Source organism: Halichoerus grypus, chromosome 2 (genome assembly GCF_964656455.1).
Source record: "Halichoerus grypus chromosome 2, mHalGry1.hap1.1, whole genome shotgun sequence".
Lineage (NCBI taxonomy): Eukaryota > Metazoa > Chordata > Mammalia > Carnivora > Phocidae > Halichoerus > Halichoerus grypus.
In genome coordinates this window covers 30,409,948-30,426,324 of record NC_135713.1, presented here as the reverse complement: position 1 = coordinate 30,426,324, position 16,377 = coordinate 30,409,948, and the positions used below count along the sequence as shown (strand labels likewise).

General features: G+C 37.4%; 2 protein-coding genes across 12 annotated transcripts in view; one reads left to right on the top strand and one right to left on the bottom strand.

Moving 5' to 3' along the window:
• The window catches only part of RICTOR (RPTOR independent companion of MTOR complex 2), a 123,816-nt gene extending 112,920 nt beyond the window's left edge, over positions 1-10,896 (top strand). For 5 of the 7 annotated variants that reach the window (XM_036111088.2, XM_036111087.2, XM_036111093.2 and 2 more), the window contains 4 exons: positions 4,055-4,210; positions 4,621-4,744; positions 6,165-6,303; positions 6,413-10,896. In XM_036111088.2, the coding sequence (XP_035966981.1) occupies positions 4,055-4,210; positions 4,621-4,744; positions 6,165-6,303; positions 6,413-6,487 (494 nt within the window). In that variant the 3' untranslated portion in view covers positions 6,488-10,896. The remainder of the gene's footprint in view (positions 1-4,054; positions 4,211-4,620; positions 4,745-6,164; positions 6,304-6,412) is intronic. The other 2 variants (XR_013445533.1, XR_013445532.1) reach the window with 2 other exon arrangements.
• A 2,735-nt stretch (positions 10,897-13,631) lies between these two features.
• Positions 13,632-16,377, bottom strand: part of OSMR (oncostatin M receptor) — a 50,989-nt gene continuing 48,243 nt past the window's right edge. For all 5 annotated transcript variants that reach the window (XM_078066667.1, XM_036111095.2, XM_078066668.1 and 2 more), the window contains one exon: positions 13,632-16,099. In XM_078066667.1, the coding sequence (XP_077922793.1) occupies positions 15,545-16,099 (555 nt within the window). In that variant the 3' untranslated portion in view covers positions 13,632-15,544. The remainder of the gene's footprint in view (positions 16,100-16,377) is intronic.

Genomic DNA, 16,377 nt, shown 5'->3' with positions numbered 1-16,377 from the left:
TGGTGAGAGCAGATTCAGATTCAGCTTTCCTATATGATTCAACAAATGACATATGCAGGTCTTCCCCAACTCATGATGGAGTTATATCCCGATAAACCCATCCTAAGTTGAAGAAGATCTGAAGTCAAAATGCATTTAATATACCTAAGCTTCCAAACATAGATTAGTCTAGCCTATCTTAAACGTGCTCAGAACACTGGGCAAAATCATCAACACAAAGTCTATTTTATAAGTGTTGATTTTCTCATGTAATTGATTAAATACTGTACTGAAAGTGAAAAACAGAATGGCTCTCTGGGAACAGAATGGGTGTGTATTGGCTGTTTACCCTGATGACCACAAGGCTGACTGGGAGCAGTGACAGCTGTCACTGTCCGGCGTCAAAGAGAGGATCGTACTGCAAATCGCTAGCCCAGGGAAATTTCTAGGTTCAAAATTTGAAGCAAGAGAGTTTCTACTGAACGTGTACCATTTTTGCACCATCGTAAAGTCCAAGCATCATAAGTTGGGGACCATGTATATTAGCAACTTCAGACTGATAATGTGTTTGTATATGTGTGTAAAGTGTTTCCGTAGATACTTTTTCTTGGTGAGTATCACCTAGCCACACTCAAAAATCTAGTGATATCAAAGTTCTCTGAGTCACTCTTCTAAATTTCTCCTTGGTGTTCTGATTCAGAGCTTTCCAACTGATGGGTGGTAGCATGCTGATACACCACAGATAGGATATGGGTGTGCTGAGATCATTAATTCCCTCAGTGTTTCCATGCCTCTGGGGCCTGGGTTTGGACAGACCCTTGGACTAGGCACTTCCCACTGTGAACAGCTCTGTCCAGGGCCCCATCATGTTGTAATTATTGTCATTTCCTGCGAGTGAGAGGTTTGGGCAGTATTGTTCTGATGTATTGCACACAGTAGAGAATATTCTGTTTTAAATCATTTGGCTCTACATCATTTATGATATTTTAGTTTCTGCAAGTTCTGCTTCTTCATTTGTATCCTTATTCATCAAATACTTATGAAGTACTTACTATGGATTTTACTTTACTGTTTTCTACTTATTTTATCAAACAAGAAATAGGGAAACCAGCCCCTCAAGTACCTAGTCACAAGACAGTCACAGCTAATTCTAACCCATCTGTGACCTGTAGCTTCCGGGAGAGTGATCAGGCAGAGCATCAGGAGGTTTGGGACTTGTGAAAGATATGCTATAGGCAGAAAGGTGCTCACCTTAGCACAGCCGTCAGAGCCTCTCGGCTGGCTGGCCAGTGATGTGAAGTGTTAGAGTAAGAAGCAGCAGGGAAGAAGAGCTCTGAATTGGGAAATGATTACAGTTTACTACTGATACCCATCCTAGAAGTGTGAAGGGAGGAAGGCCAAATGGTTAAAAAGTCGTCAAACCTTTATTCATTCATTCATGTCCTCAACATAATATTTATTACGCTGCTACCATGGGTCAGGCATTAAACTAGATGCCAGAAAAACATTTATGAGAGGGGAAAAAAAAAACACTGTTCTTAAACTCTTTGAGCTTCATTCAGTGGGGAAAGCAATGGATGAATGGATTGATTGATCACTTGATCAGTTGATTATGTGAATATAATAACCGCATTTGTAACAAGTGCCAGCAAGAATAGGTACATGGTATTAGCAAAGGAATAGAACCAAGTAGGCAGGTCAAAAAAGAGATTTCTAAAGAAGTTACTATTGAGCTATGATCTAAAGAATGACTAGAAGCTAAAAAAGTGAAGATGGAGTATAGAAAATTTGAAGAGAGAGTGAACAGCCTGAGCAAAGGTCTTCTCTCAGGGGAGCATGCATGGGGAGTAGTAGGGTCTAAAAAGACACCTGTGTGAGTAGAGCTCAGACAGTAAGAGGGAAAGAGATATATGATCAGCCTAGAGAGATACGCAGAGACCAGATCCTGCAGAACTCTTGCTACCCAAAGTATGGTCAATGGACCAGCAGCATCAGCATCACCCGAGAGCTTGTCAGAAATGCAGAATCTCAAACTCCACCCTACGCACAGAATCAGAATCTGCGCTTCCACGAGACTCTCAGGTTGTTCATGTGCACAATAAAGTTTGAGAAGCATTCCTGTAGACCATATTGAAGATTTTGTGTATCAGAAAGACTTCCATATTGTCCATGGCAGATGACTAAAAAATAATCCCTGTGCTATTTAATGATCATTTTAAAGGAACATCAACACTTGAACATAAGATGTTTCTTTCTCTAAAACTTCTGGTCTGGTGGTAATGGTTCAAAAATGTAAAGCTCAGAGGAAAGGCTATTGGAATAAGATATCTGGTAACATTTTATTCTGCATCTGCCACCTTCACAGATTTTTATGCATTGTATGGTTCTAGTGTGCTTAGAGGAATGATTTTTGTTTTTTTCCCTAATGAGAACGCTTAACATGTTCAGAGATAGGACCTGATTCTAACAGGTTAGAAATGTTAGGAGTCATCATAAGTTAAAGGTGAGGCTGAAATAGTTTATAACTTTTCAGAAACATGTTGACTGAATGAGGTATAACTTTCTTACTGCTCCTTGTGCTGAAAATACTTTGTCATCATAGTCTCTGGGTAGCTTATCTACTGATTCTAAAATAACATATTCATCTCTTATCTGGTTATTCAGCATTACTGTTTTTTAAGTACATCTTCAGTTCTCAGATCTTTGGCAATAGTTTTTTTTTTTTTTTAAGTCAATGAATGATTAAGTAGCATGTGTTACTTTTAAGTCACTGAAAGGCACATGATTTCCTTAATAACCAAAATTTTAAAACTATGCCAAATTTATAGATCTTCTTTTCCAAGGAACCAAAGTATTATCTACTTAGTATTTTGAAAATTGTAATCTTAGGAAGTGTTTAGAGGTAAGATGAAGGGATCATATCTATTCTGTGGAAAACAACATAGGGAGAGATTGACATTGGTTTGGTTTCCTGGGTTTTAAAAATAGAGCTTTTTTTTTTCTCTACTGTGACAACGTGCTATAGTAGAAAGAGTACTGGACCATCTGTCAAGAGCTCTTATCTTCTGGCTGAGTTGTGTCTCCTCTCTCTGAATCTCTTTTCTTTCATGAGATGAAAACTTTAATTAATTTCCAATATTTCTTATACTACTAAGGTTGTATGATTTTATAGGTTGCCCAGTGTTACTCCCTAAAAGGATAGCCAAAGACTTCCCAGTGATGTCCCATTTGCTGTGATCACTGTAAGTGCTCAAGAAAATTTTAAATCAAAAAAAGTTAATGTCACTTTAGCAACACTGAGATGTTTGGTTGACTTCAAAATCCCATCTAGGAGTACCTTAGCACTGGGTAGTGTAGTAAATTTAATTCTAAGGAATGAACTGATAAGCTCAGGAAAGTGTAATTCTTATATTGGTAATTATTAAATGGGGAGAAAAGCAATCATAGAATAATAATATAGCATAATCCCACTTACACACCCAAAGAACTAGAAAAACAAATTTAACGTAGCAGAACATCTTAAAAGATATATATGTCGGGGGCACCTGGGTGGTTCAGTTGGTTAAATGTCTGCCTGCAGCTCAGGTCATGATCTCAGGGTACTGGGATCAAGCCCTGCATTGAGCTCTCTGCTCATCAGGGAATCTGCTTCTCCCTGTCACTCTCCCTCTGTGCTCTCTCTCTGTCAAATAAATAAATAAAATCTTAAAAAAAAAAAAAGATATATATGTCAAACTTTTAATCGTATTTCCCTTTGGAGAGGTATTTAGTGTGGGGGTGGGAGTAGTGGGACGGAGTAGATACGGTAACTTCCTGTTTTATTCTATATACATCTTTATTTGAATTCTTTAATCATATATTATTTTTGTAATTTAGGAAAATAAAATTTATAAATGTCTCTAGAATTCAACAGATTGCGCTATCTGAGCAGTCCAAATTTAAAGATCATCATGGAAAATAATTGTTGAAAACTGGAAAGAAATCACAAGAAATCATTTCCTCTATGGTATATAATGAAGCATAGGAATTAAACCATTATGATACTTTAATAGAAATAATTGATTTTTTTCTTCAGACCTTCAAGACATTCCATATTCTGATTGGTGTGAGCAGACTATCCACAACCCCTTAGAAGTGGTTCCTTCTAAGTTTTCGGGGATCTCTGGATGCAGCGACGGAGCGTCTCAGGAAGGCTCAGCCAGCAGCACCAAGAGCGCAGAGCTGCTGCTGGGTGAGCTCTCAGGTTTCTGTCCAGGCCTTGTTGGTTCTGTTGTTGTGGGTGGGTGACGTTAGTAGTGTTGTTGTGGATGGGTGACGTTAGTAGTGTTGTTGTGGATGGGTGACGTTAGTAGTGTTGTTGTGGATGGGTGACGTTAGTAGTGTTGTTGTGGATGGGTGACGTTAGTAGTGTTGTTGTGGACGGGTGACGTTAGTAGACGTGGTCTCAAGACTACAAGTCCGTTTTATCCAGGTATACTTAGCCAACGCTTGCAACTGTTGTTGTCCTCTTCCATTAGAATTTTGTTCCCAAAATGATTGGCAGATTATGTGAGATCTTTAAGTAAGATTTAAAAACAGATCTCATGAGTTGTAATCATTTCCTATTGTGATAAAGATAAAATATTTTCATCTTTTTTTTAGGTGTTAAAACAATTCCAGATGATACACCCATGTGCCGTATACTCCTTCGCAAAGAAGTTCTGAGATTAGTCATTAATTTGAGTAGTTCAGTTTCAACTAAATGTCATGAAACTGGGCTTTTAACGTAAGTAAACTATAACCGTGAGTATTCTTTGTTCTGCTTTTTAGGGTGAAAAGATCCTTGAAATACTTCAAAAGGTAGACTAGCTTACATCAGTAGTTCTACATGGTATAGCTGTGTGAGGCTAGATTTTCTTCACATACTTCAACCAAAATAGCATATGGTCAAAGATTGAACGCAGAAGTAGGTATGTGAATCCAGCCAATCTTCTATTAAGCTGGACTTTAAAGAGATCTTTAAAAATGTAAAATACCACTCTTCTTGCTTTTTTAGTTTTAGAAAATATTTTTCATTAAAATGCAAATATTTATGGGGTGCCTGGGTGACTCAGGCAGTTAGGCATCTGGCTCTTCATTTCGGCTCAGGTCATGATCTCAGGGTCATGAGATCGAGCCCCATGTGTTGGGTTCTGCACTCAGGGCAGAGTGCTTGGGATCCACCTCCCCCCCCACACACATACCCCTCCCACCCCCATGCTCAGCTCTCTGTCTCTCAGGAAAAAAAAAGGTATATATTTATGTTAACAAGTAATGGGTTTTGTTTTTTAAATGAATTAAAATATATTCTTAAGTTTTCTCAATTTTAATTTCTAATATGGTAATTATCAATGGCTATAGACCACAAAAAATAAGCCTTTGGGGGTCTTCTATAATTTTTAAGAAAGTATGGGAATCCTGAGACTGAACAGTTTGAGAAAAGCAGGCCTACACAAAAAACAAGTGGTATTTTCTTGGTTTCATTTTTCCCCTGTTTTCCTCTTTCTTGTAATAAAAGTTGCAAAATTTTAATTTTTTTTCTAAATCATAGCAACATGATAAAGGAAAATTCACATTGAACTATGACCATCGTTGATCTGCACTATTAAAAGTAGTGTAGCCCTTAAAAGAAATGCAGCTCAGAGTCTCCTGTGGACCTTTTAAAAAAACAGTGACACAGATGGCAGGGTCCCCCTGCAGACGTCCTGGCCAGATGCTCCAGCAGTAGTGGGTCCTTAGCCTGTGTATTACCCCACTGCACCCCACCCCTGATGCTGTCTTAGCTAAAAGCCACTGTTAGAAGGTGGAAAGATACAAAGAGCCCAGTCAAGGATATTTCAAACTTAATTTTGAAAATAGTTGAGTCATCCTGGGCTGATAAATAAATTTTGCAATTTCTCATGCTAGTGAAAAAGAATATTTCTGACTCTCTAAGAAGCTTTTGGGCTTTACTCATTTTAACAGATAACCCCAAACTTTAAAATACCTAGTTTAAGTGTGAGGTAGGAATATTTAATATTTTATATTCTTATGCCTTCATTCCAAATATGCCATCTGATCAGTGTCTGGAGGGAAAAAATATTTTAAAAGTGATATTTTGGATGGAAAAATAGGTGAGTCATTATTAATAGTTTTTAATCACACTATCGTCTTTTCTTTGGTTTTAGAATTAAGGAGAAGTATCCTCAAACGTTCGATGACATCTGCCTTTACTCTGAGGTCTCCCATTTGCTCTCACACTGCACATTTAGACTTCCGTGTCGGAGGTTCATACAAGAATTATTTCAAGACGTACAGTTTTTACAAGTAAGTAAGATTTGTCAAGAATAATTCTGTGTTTGGTGTTAAGTTAAAAGAGAGATTCTGTCTGTGGATACACTAGAAAGTCGTTCACAGTCGACCCCTTCTGTCCTAGATGCATGAAGAAGCAGAGGCTGTGCTGGCGACACCACCAAAGCAACCTGCAGTGGATACATCTGCTGAATCCTGACCTCGTGCTTATGATGTATATAGATGAATACTATGTATACTCATATGTGTGGATTTCCTCAAAGCCTCAGAAAATGCTGGCTGACTGAGCAGCAAGGACAGGAGTATCTTCTGTTCCAGCAATTACTGGTACATGCACAGTTGGAACTGCAGACTTCCCTAACCAAAACAACTTCCTCTTTTCCCTGTTGAGCCCTCTGGGGGTTCATTGCTCATTACCACAGTTTTAAGAGTTTTAGTTACCATTATATGCAAGAGCCAAGCACTGAATACCTACATAGGTTTTCTATTTTTTCATTTTAAGAGCATAATAACAGTGGAACAATAATAGGATATGCAGAAGCACCCTTCACAGTTATTTCTGAATTCTTTTTTTTAGGGTAAATCTAAAGATGCCTTGTTTGTTAACTAACTTGTGGAAACCAGGAATCAGTGTTTCTGAGGCTGCACCTGCCCCACAGCGGGGTGTGCTGTAACTGCTGGTATTAGAGGAGGAACTTTGGCCCTTCCACATTTTTCTTAATATTTGTAACACTACTTCAGAGGTTTGTAACCTCAAAGCAAAAGAAGAGCCTCAACAACCCAGGACTTATAAGTTATTTTTATGTTACTAGACTTGCAAACAGTTTGTTTTCTGTCTTTTCAGTTTTGTGGCAATGTGTTCTTATAGGCTATTTGAACCAGTTAAGGTTTTTCACTACAGTTCTTGACTCAGATCAGAACGTCATTTTATAATTCAGAGTATTTCCCATTTGTAGAATGCACATGTTTTCAGTGGACTTCTCATTTTCATCAACTTCCCATGTCACCATTTGAAACAGGAACTTGAACAAGCACTATTAATTGAGACCTAAAGCAAAAGAAAGTAAACAACACTTTGGATCTCCTGAGGAAGAGAGAAGTTTGCCTCCGATTTACACATTCCGTGGGAAAAGAAGAGCCATACTTCCTTTTTAAAAAATCATCAATGCAACTTGAATTATGATTAAAAATTGTAGTGAAAAGCCTTAAGTACCAAATTTTAAAGCAGCAGTAATTTAATTTTTTTATATCAGTGTTCTTGTTTTGCACAAACTAAATGCAGTGATAGGTGAGTTTATCAGTACAGTCATTGCCTTTATCATATTTGTGAAGTTGTTAAGTTGATGAGGGCAAGGTTTTGTTTATTTGTGTGTTTAATTTGTATATGTTTAAAGATATTTGGAAATCTTTACAGGAATTAAACATATATGCAAATTTGTATATAAAAATAGCATGGCCATCACCATTAGAATGCTTGTAAATGAAAGGATTATCTTTTTTGAGGTCTATATATAAATAGAAAAAAAATCCAGCTGGACTGATTAGGACCCTTTTTTTAATTCATTTGTTTATACCATTTTTACAGTTGCACATCAGCTTTGACACAGTCCTAGTATCTTGATTAATACTTTCCCATAGTACAGATCCTTTTTATAACGGGCTTGTTCTTTGAGATCTCTGTAAAGAACCCTGTGAACTAGAAAACGTAACTCACAGAGATAGGTTTTTTTTGTTTTTGTTTTGTTTTGTTTTGTTTTTTAATTTACTGGCACTGAAAGTTCCAATTGGGATGAAGCATTTCATCTCACTTCATAACACCTCTTTGCACTTCAGTGAATTGTTCTTACATGCACTGTGTAGCAACTTACATTATAACAAAGCAGATAAGGGCTGTAAGCTGCTGCTTATGTTAAAAAGTGGTTCTTCAGATTTTCTCTCATAAAATCCAAGTGAAAATAAAATATTTTTTTTAACTTTAATTTATCACTGAACCCAAGTGTTTATTTAAATGTTAACAGTACTTTTAAGAACGTTGCCTGTCACCTTGGTCTTTGGTCTTGGATGATTAAAATGCCTTCCAGAGAACCAAATGTCAGAGTTACTAGACCAAATAGTGGTTAAAAACTCCAAAGGAGGTAATTTAGTAATCTTATTCATAATGGGGTTGACATATTTTAGACATTGATTTTAAACACTACCTCAGTTAATATAGAATATAAAATCTGTGGTTTAATCCCTCAAAAGTTAACAGTAATTCTTTTTCGTCACACACACACACACACACACAAACACACAACTGTCCCCATCCCGGACCCCACTTCACTCATCCATCCTGAAATGAAGTCTTTGTTACTATTAGCCTGAACAGTTTTTTTGACTATTACTTTGAAAGACATGTATGTATACATTGTAATAATTGCCTATAGCACTTAGTTTGGAGAGACAGAGTTTTGTGGTTATCAGTAATCTAAGAAAAATGTCTATACTTAAATGTATAGTGCTATTTGGTTTATCCATGTTTCACTGACAGGTCTAATACGTTTTCAAGTACTCATCTGTATAAAAGTAGACTTTTATGATGAAAAATGCTCACATGCAGTGCCAAGTGATTAACTTAGTGTTTAAAAATATTAAATTATAGCAGAAAAGATTAGGAATGGTGTCAGTGGTAATAGAAATAATTGAGAAAGTCATCTATAAATAATAGATACTACCAGACTATAAAATACCAAAATAATGTCAATACTGTAGTTTTTCAAGATTTTAGAATTAATCTTAGTCCTTACAAATTTGTACTATTGGTAATTATTGAATAATTGGAGGAATTTGGGCAGTTTTGCTGGTTGTAAACTGTGAATATCTAATTGTAAAGTGAATTGTCATTTCTAATTGAAATTTTTTTTCAAGAACAGATTTCAGCTTCACGATACTAAGTAAATACTGATAAATAATAAGGAAATTAGAAATTAGTATTAATAATTAAATATGGTCTAAAATTTCTTATACATTTATTTCCTATTTATGCCTAGGTAGATTTGAAGGGGGGATGTCTCCCTAATAAAAATTTTTCTAATAAAGATTAGTAGCATAAGTCCATTCTATAAGACAGCAACATTAATAAAAGAGGCTCTTTGGAGGGATATACATTCTTATACTAGTTATTCTAACATCATGTGTACAAGTTCTTTTGAAATGGTAGCTTTAATAGTTTTCAGCTCTTTTATCCAGAGCTTGAGATAATTAAAGCTGAGTTTTTCAGGGCATATTACAGTAGTAAAGTGTTCAACAGTGAGGTGTCAGTGCTTACTTAGATTTGTCTACTGCTCTTTATAAATTTTTTTTTCATTCCATTCAGAGGATGCCTTTTATCCCCACATTAAAGCACAGATCATTGAGCAATAAAAACTAATCAAATTGTCATCCAAATTATAACTGCAATTGTTTTTGCATGGTAAGAGTGAGGTGCTAATTTTGTGTGAGATCAGCTTTGTAAACTACCTTGGGAAAAAATCCTTTGGAATTAAGGTTTTCCCCCTTTTGTTTTATGCTTCCAGTGTCTAAAATTCACAATCCATTAAACATGGGAAAAAAGAAAAGGTAGAACTAACAGAGTTTTATGAGAAGAACTGATGGAATAAAAGAACATTTCAGGTTTTCAAAAATGTACGTTGGGAAAGGTCTCCCTTGCCTCCCCATTCAGGAAATCCATTATCACCAGCTTAATTTCAAGAGTATCACTACAGTGAGAGTTTCATTATAAAAGTGTGCTAGTGAAATGGATAGCAGTGCTTATCAGACAATATTGAAATCTGTGAGAATCTTTCTAGGAACATTCTTTTTTTCTTTTAGTTCCAGGTTCCCAAAGTATTTTTCATTCATAGTAGGTGTTTATGACTCACATGGAATGTGGATCCCCCCCCTTGAGTATTTTTATAATGTAGGTGGATAGCTATGCCACAACATGCATTAATTGCACATCTTGTTTGATTTTCTTTACAAAACATTTAATTTGAAAAATATAATTTATGCCAAAAAAGTATACCTTGTAATTTTGCCACTAAATAGGTTGATTTAGCACAAAATACAAAGTCTTGGGGCGGGGGAGGGGGGCGATAAAAATTTTTCATAGATAATAGTTGAAAAATGTTCCATTACTGACCTGGCAGAAACCCTGAAGCTGCATTGTAAAACAAATGGTGTAAATTAGTTTTGAAAAGTGGTAAGGGATTGTGAAAAAAATCTCAGACTTAACGCTCCCTAGCCACATGATATCCTTCTTTTTTTATTTAGTAATAAGCTGCTACATATTTGGAGGTTCTGGTGTTTGTAGGTCACTGAACAGACATTGAAATCTGATTTATATTGTATAACTGTAACATAGAAAGAAAAAGTATTTATATATTTTCCGTAAGAATATTTCATTGAGTTGTGTATAATTTAAAGAAGGTTTGTCCCCAAATGGTTTTGCTCACCTTGATTTTTTTTGTGTGTGGTTTTCTTGTTTTTGTATAATGTGTACAGTTTATGTCAAGGGCATTAAAAGCCTCCTGAAGCATAATCTTATCAAAGGGATACATTGTTAATAAAATGTACTTAAAATTCTTAAAACTTGTCAGAAGTTCTGTTTGAAATTTTAAAACAATCAGTGTTGATTTGAATTATGTACCACAGAGGCTGATACATGTGACTCCCAGTAAAAATGATTTTTAGGTACCACAGATAAGAGTCTAGTTCAGTAATACATTAGTGGCTATTCCAGATGTTTTTAAAATATCCTTAAACATTCTTCATAATCTAATCAAACACATAGCTTTACAGGTTTTATTTTTAACTTCAGATCATTATAAAGTGTTTGAAAAAAATGGATCTGTCTTTAGACAAAATAGTTCTGAATTTTTTGAGGAAATAATATACAATATAAGTGATGATGATATGATGATGATGTTTCTGTGGAAAGTATTTGATTTCTCAGGCAAGAAGCTGTCCTGATCAGATAGGCTATCAGTACAGCCACCTAGTGGCAAAAGAAAATACCACAAGGGAAATGACCAAGGCTGGAGAATAAAATTCAGTGTCAAAGCCAGGTCAAAGCTAGGTTATAGTTGACTAAATGTGGTAAAATATATGTCTCACTTTCAGAAATAGATTTGTTTGGATAGATTTGTCTTTAGGCACAATTCTGTATATCATTTTCCCGTTGCCTTCTATATGTTTTTCAACAAAACATAGTTGGCCCCCAAATAAACTAAAAGCACACTTAATAATCATCAGACAGCTGATCTTTGAAAAATGTGGACCTAAACTTCAGAAAGTTTGTTTCATTTGAAAAAACCCGACTCTTTGGTATATAAAAGTTCTCAAAAATAGAGTACTGTCTTAGTCCATTCAGGCTACTATAATAAAACACCCCAGACTGGGTAGCTTACAAACAACAGAAACCTATTTCTGCAGTTCTGGAGGCCAGAAGTCTGAGGCCAGAGTGCTAGCACAGTTGAGAGAGGGCCCTCTCCTAGGTCTCAGAGTCCTCATTGTGTCCTTACATGGCAGAAGGAATAAGGAGACTTGCAGGGTCTCCCTCCTAAGAGCATTAATCCCAAGTACATGAGGGCTCCAGCCTCGTGACCTAATCACCTCCCAAAGGCCCCATCTCCTAATACCATCATCTTTGGGGGTTAGGATTTCAACATATAAATTTTGAGGGGGACAATCATTGAGACCATAGCAACTACTTCAGAAAAAAACCAAAATATACTAAAAGTTTGTTTCTTCAATGGCTTATTTTAGAGCATAAAGACAACTGCATTTGCTTGGTACTTTAAATGGAATGTATTTAGTTACTGTGTTGTAAATCTTTTAACTGCTAATTCTAAAGGCTTTTTCTGTTGTATCTCTTCAAGGGTTTCTAAAGTTCTACTTAATGCAAAATGTTTAATATGTTTTATAGATTCTTTAAGATGAAAGCCAGTTTTTCCACGGCGATCTTAGAAGAAATACTAGATTTTGACTAATTCAACTTGATTTTCTCAATAAATACACCTTCTAGTGGAGAATCAGTTTCGCTAGAATCAGCGTTGAGTCAGGTAGGTGCTAGAATGGAAGCAAGCTCCTTTGGCAAGTGCATGGTTCTGCAGTGTGGCTACGTCCCTGCTCCCAGCCTGAGCGATCGCCGTACCCCGCATGCAGCCAAGGACCACTCTCCAGGTTGATGCGGTATTTATAGGTCATTAATGCCAGTCCTGCACACCATCAGAATACCCTGATATTTTTAAAGAACTATTACTAATTTAGCTTTAGGGACTTTTTTTTTTTAAAGTAGACTTCATGCCCAGCATGGAGCCCAATGGGGGGCTTAAACTCATGACGCTGAGATTGAGACCTGACCTAAAATCAAGAATTAGACATTTAACCAACTGAGCCACCTAGGCGCCCCTAGGTAAAATTCTTTTTAAAGGTTTATTATGGTCATATTAGGAAAAGTAGAGCTTAGAGAAACACAAATATTTGCAGGTGAAATCATATGATTTGCTTCCAAATAATATCAGGAGGGAGAGTGGAAAAGGGTATAGATGGGCTGAAACAGCCATGTAAAGGTTAGCAGCTGTTGGAGCTGATGATATACGTAACGGTTTGTTAAACTATTATACTTTTGTATCATTTGAAATTTTCCAGGAGTATATTTTTAATCCTAATGGTTCTGCTGACATGAATACAAATTTCAAAGTTTCTTTTTTTTTTTTTTTTCAAAGATTTTATTTATTTGACAGAGACACAGCGAGAGAGGGAACACAAGCAGGGGGAGTGGGAGAGGGAGAAGCAGGCTTCCTGCAGAGCAGGGAGCCTGATGCGGGGCTCGATCCCAGGACCTGAGCCGAAGGCAGACACTTAACGACTGAGCCACCCAGGTGCCCCACAAATTTCAGTTTCTGAAGAACACTTCTTAAAGCAATGCTGTTAAGATGGCATATAGTATTGACAATTAAGGTTTTAAATATGAATGTATTTGATGTGATGGGCATGGGAGAGGGATGTTTATAGCCAAAACTGTAGTCATAGTGATATTGTAAGCATAAAGTTACGTAGGCCAGCATTTCCTATTGGTATGTTGCTATATTTCAGGAAGACATCATTTGACTTAGGACAGTGAGTCTCAAAGTTGAGTGTGCATCCAAATACCTGGGAGGGAGCTGATGAAATATACAGACTTCAGGCCTCATGTCATGGAAATTCTGATACGGAGGTGTGGAGCGGTACCCAGAAATTTACATTTTTAGTAAGCTCACAAGGTGATTTATTGGCTATACTCACTGTTAGATTCTCATTTCATTGAGGTAGAGAAAACAAAATGCAGTGGTGAAATATTTTAATTAGGCTTTTTGCAACAAAAATGACTTCCAAGGTTTCATGGGTTATTTTTAAAAGAAAATCTATATGAAAGATACTATTTACAAATCAGTCTTCACAGCCATTGACATTTATATCATGAGAAAGCAACAAAGAGGCTAAATGATGACAATACTGGCCCCCAAAATCTTCTCAAAACTATCAGACTAATCGAGATATTCATTTGTACTATGTTAGGAGTACATAACCAGTTTTTCCAGCAAAAGGTTTAGTTCTACATAAGGAAAAAGTTGAAAAGCCTGAACAGAAGCCCTGGTTTGTGTTGGTATATTTAGGCCAGTTGGCAGCCACCTTACTTGGAGATGTGGATCTTTTGGTCTCTTGGTTGTGTGGTGTTGATGACACAGTGCAAGGCATTTGGTACCAGAGACCTAGATGGTGTCATTTCCAGCACAGCAAACAAGGAACTCCTGATCATACTTGCTTAGAAATGTGATAAATACAATGTAGCAGGAGGGGAAGAATGAAGGGGGGGAAATCGGAGGGGGAGAAGAACCATGAGAGACGATTGACTCTGAAAAACAAACTGAGGGTTCTAGAGGGGAGAGGGGTGGGAGGATGGGTTAGCCTGGTGATAGGTATTAAAGAGGGCACGTTCTGCATGGAGCACTGGGTGTTATGCACAAACAATGAATCATGGAACACTGTATCTAAAACTAATGATGTAATGTATGGGGATTAACATAACAATAAAAAAAAAGAAATGTGATAAATAAACATAAAGCTTTGATAGGTAGAAAGAAGAGAAAGGAACGGGCATGTACTGAACACCTGTTATGCATCAGGTGCATTTGTATATATTGATTCAATGAGACAAAGCTGCTGCTGAGCAAATACAGAATTTCCCACTCTATAGCTTTTTACAATTATGTCTAAACTATGTCCAACAATGAAGTTTCCTTTTATTCATTGTTAGCATAATAGGAATATAAATGAGACAGGATATTTTCTTGACCCAGACAATGGCGAAGACCAAAAGGTACTAAATGAAAACAGGTCACTTATATATAGTAGTTCTTGAAAAAAAGAGGAACCCTAAAATGTGAATGGAATTAATAATAACATTTTCTTTTTTCTATTCTGAGGTAGTTGTCAAAAATTACGGTCAAAGACTGATGTGCACCAAGTAGGAGTGCTGTTGTCTTGACGCTAAGTCAAGAGTTCCTTGGCAGTCCCACTCTTTAACTGTAGTAAGCTAAATGGAAAGGCAGTTGTGGGGATCTTACTGATTATTCACATGCTTCACCTATCAGATAAGGTCTGTGCGCCCAGAAGAGTTCATTCTACGGCATCAATGAACTACAAGTCGTTCTCACTTCAAGGCAAGTCTAAAATCTGTTTTACTCTCGAACATCATGTGACTTTTTCATTAAACACACCCAGAATAAACTGACAATTTATGGTCTGGTAATGAATCTTCTGTGGCCTTTACTAAAACCTTAAATCTAGTTCCTTTACCCTTAATATAAGACATATGGGTAAAACTTAATGGAAATACTTCCTTGCTAAAAACTGAACTTCTAGGACCATAGGCACCCTGTCCAGTACTGAGTGGGCAGGGTCTATCCCCACGTCAAGTGCCGGGTCTACTGTTCTAAAGGTGAGCCTGGAACAGACAGCGGCAAGGTAAGCCTAGTCCCACGGTCCCGCCATTTCTACGGCAAGCCTGCTCCAAGAAGGGCTGTTAAGTTCCGTAGCTTCTGCCCTTTGAAACCAAGCCAGATTGTAGTGGTCTCGTGTGCCAACGGTGACCACTCACTGGAACTATGCGCCGAGGCATCAGGTGATGGAATGGGGCCGGCGATGCTCCTTTTTTGCATCTATGTAGCATAAAGGCATGAACTGGGTATACTGATTAGTGGTAGTGTTCACCTTCATCTAAAAGGGTAAAGGAAGAGAGGCTGCTACTCCCACTCGAGGGAGGAGAGGCAAGACCCAAGGGTATGGCCATTTGCATTTTATACTCTGAACACAGTGCTGGCTCTGGTGGATTTGTGGGGAGACCGAACTTGTCTCCAGACATGGCTGAAGCCAACTGGGACACATAATTTAAACTAGTTTCTCCGGCTGGAATTTCTCCCAGGGAGTTCATGTAGTTTTTTTCTAGTGCCTTTAGTAAATTTTCAGGTGATGTCAACAGTGCCAGCTGACTTGGTGGGGCTTTAGGGGCTACTGGGACATGGCCACAAGCAGCAGAGTCCGAAGCTGCCTGATTATAGGTAAAGTTCTCAAAACAGATGCAGGGCCCAGGGCCGGAGTAGCTCTTCTCTGTTGGAAGGAGGTAAAGGTAGGTGGGCTTGGAAGATTCGGTTTCTGTGAGTGACTTCCTAGTGCCTTCCTGCTTGTTTAGAACTTCAATAGAGTCTGGAACACAGTCTTTGATATTCATTATTGTTAGGCGAGGATTCTCCTGGAACAAACAAAAAAACATGTGAATATGAAGTGTGTGTGTATGTCAGAGTATACAAAGTATGTGAAATGCACTCAAGGCTTCAGTTTTTTGTGTGTGTTTCATCCTAGTCACAAGTTAACTGGAGGTGGTGTTGCAAACCAAAGGATTTCCCCTGATGGAAGAACTCTCAAGGCTCCATTCACCCATTTCATGGCTATGGGAGCCAAGGTGGCTGTTGCTTTGTTATATCTTCCTGAGGAGTTCTCAAAAAGTATGATTAGAGCCCCAACCCTGGA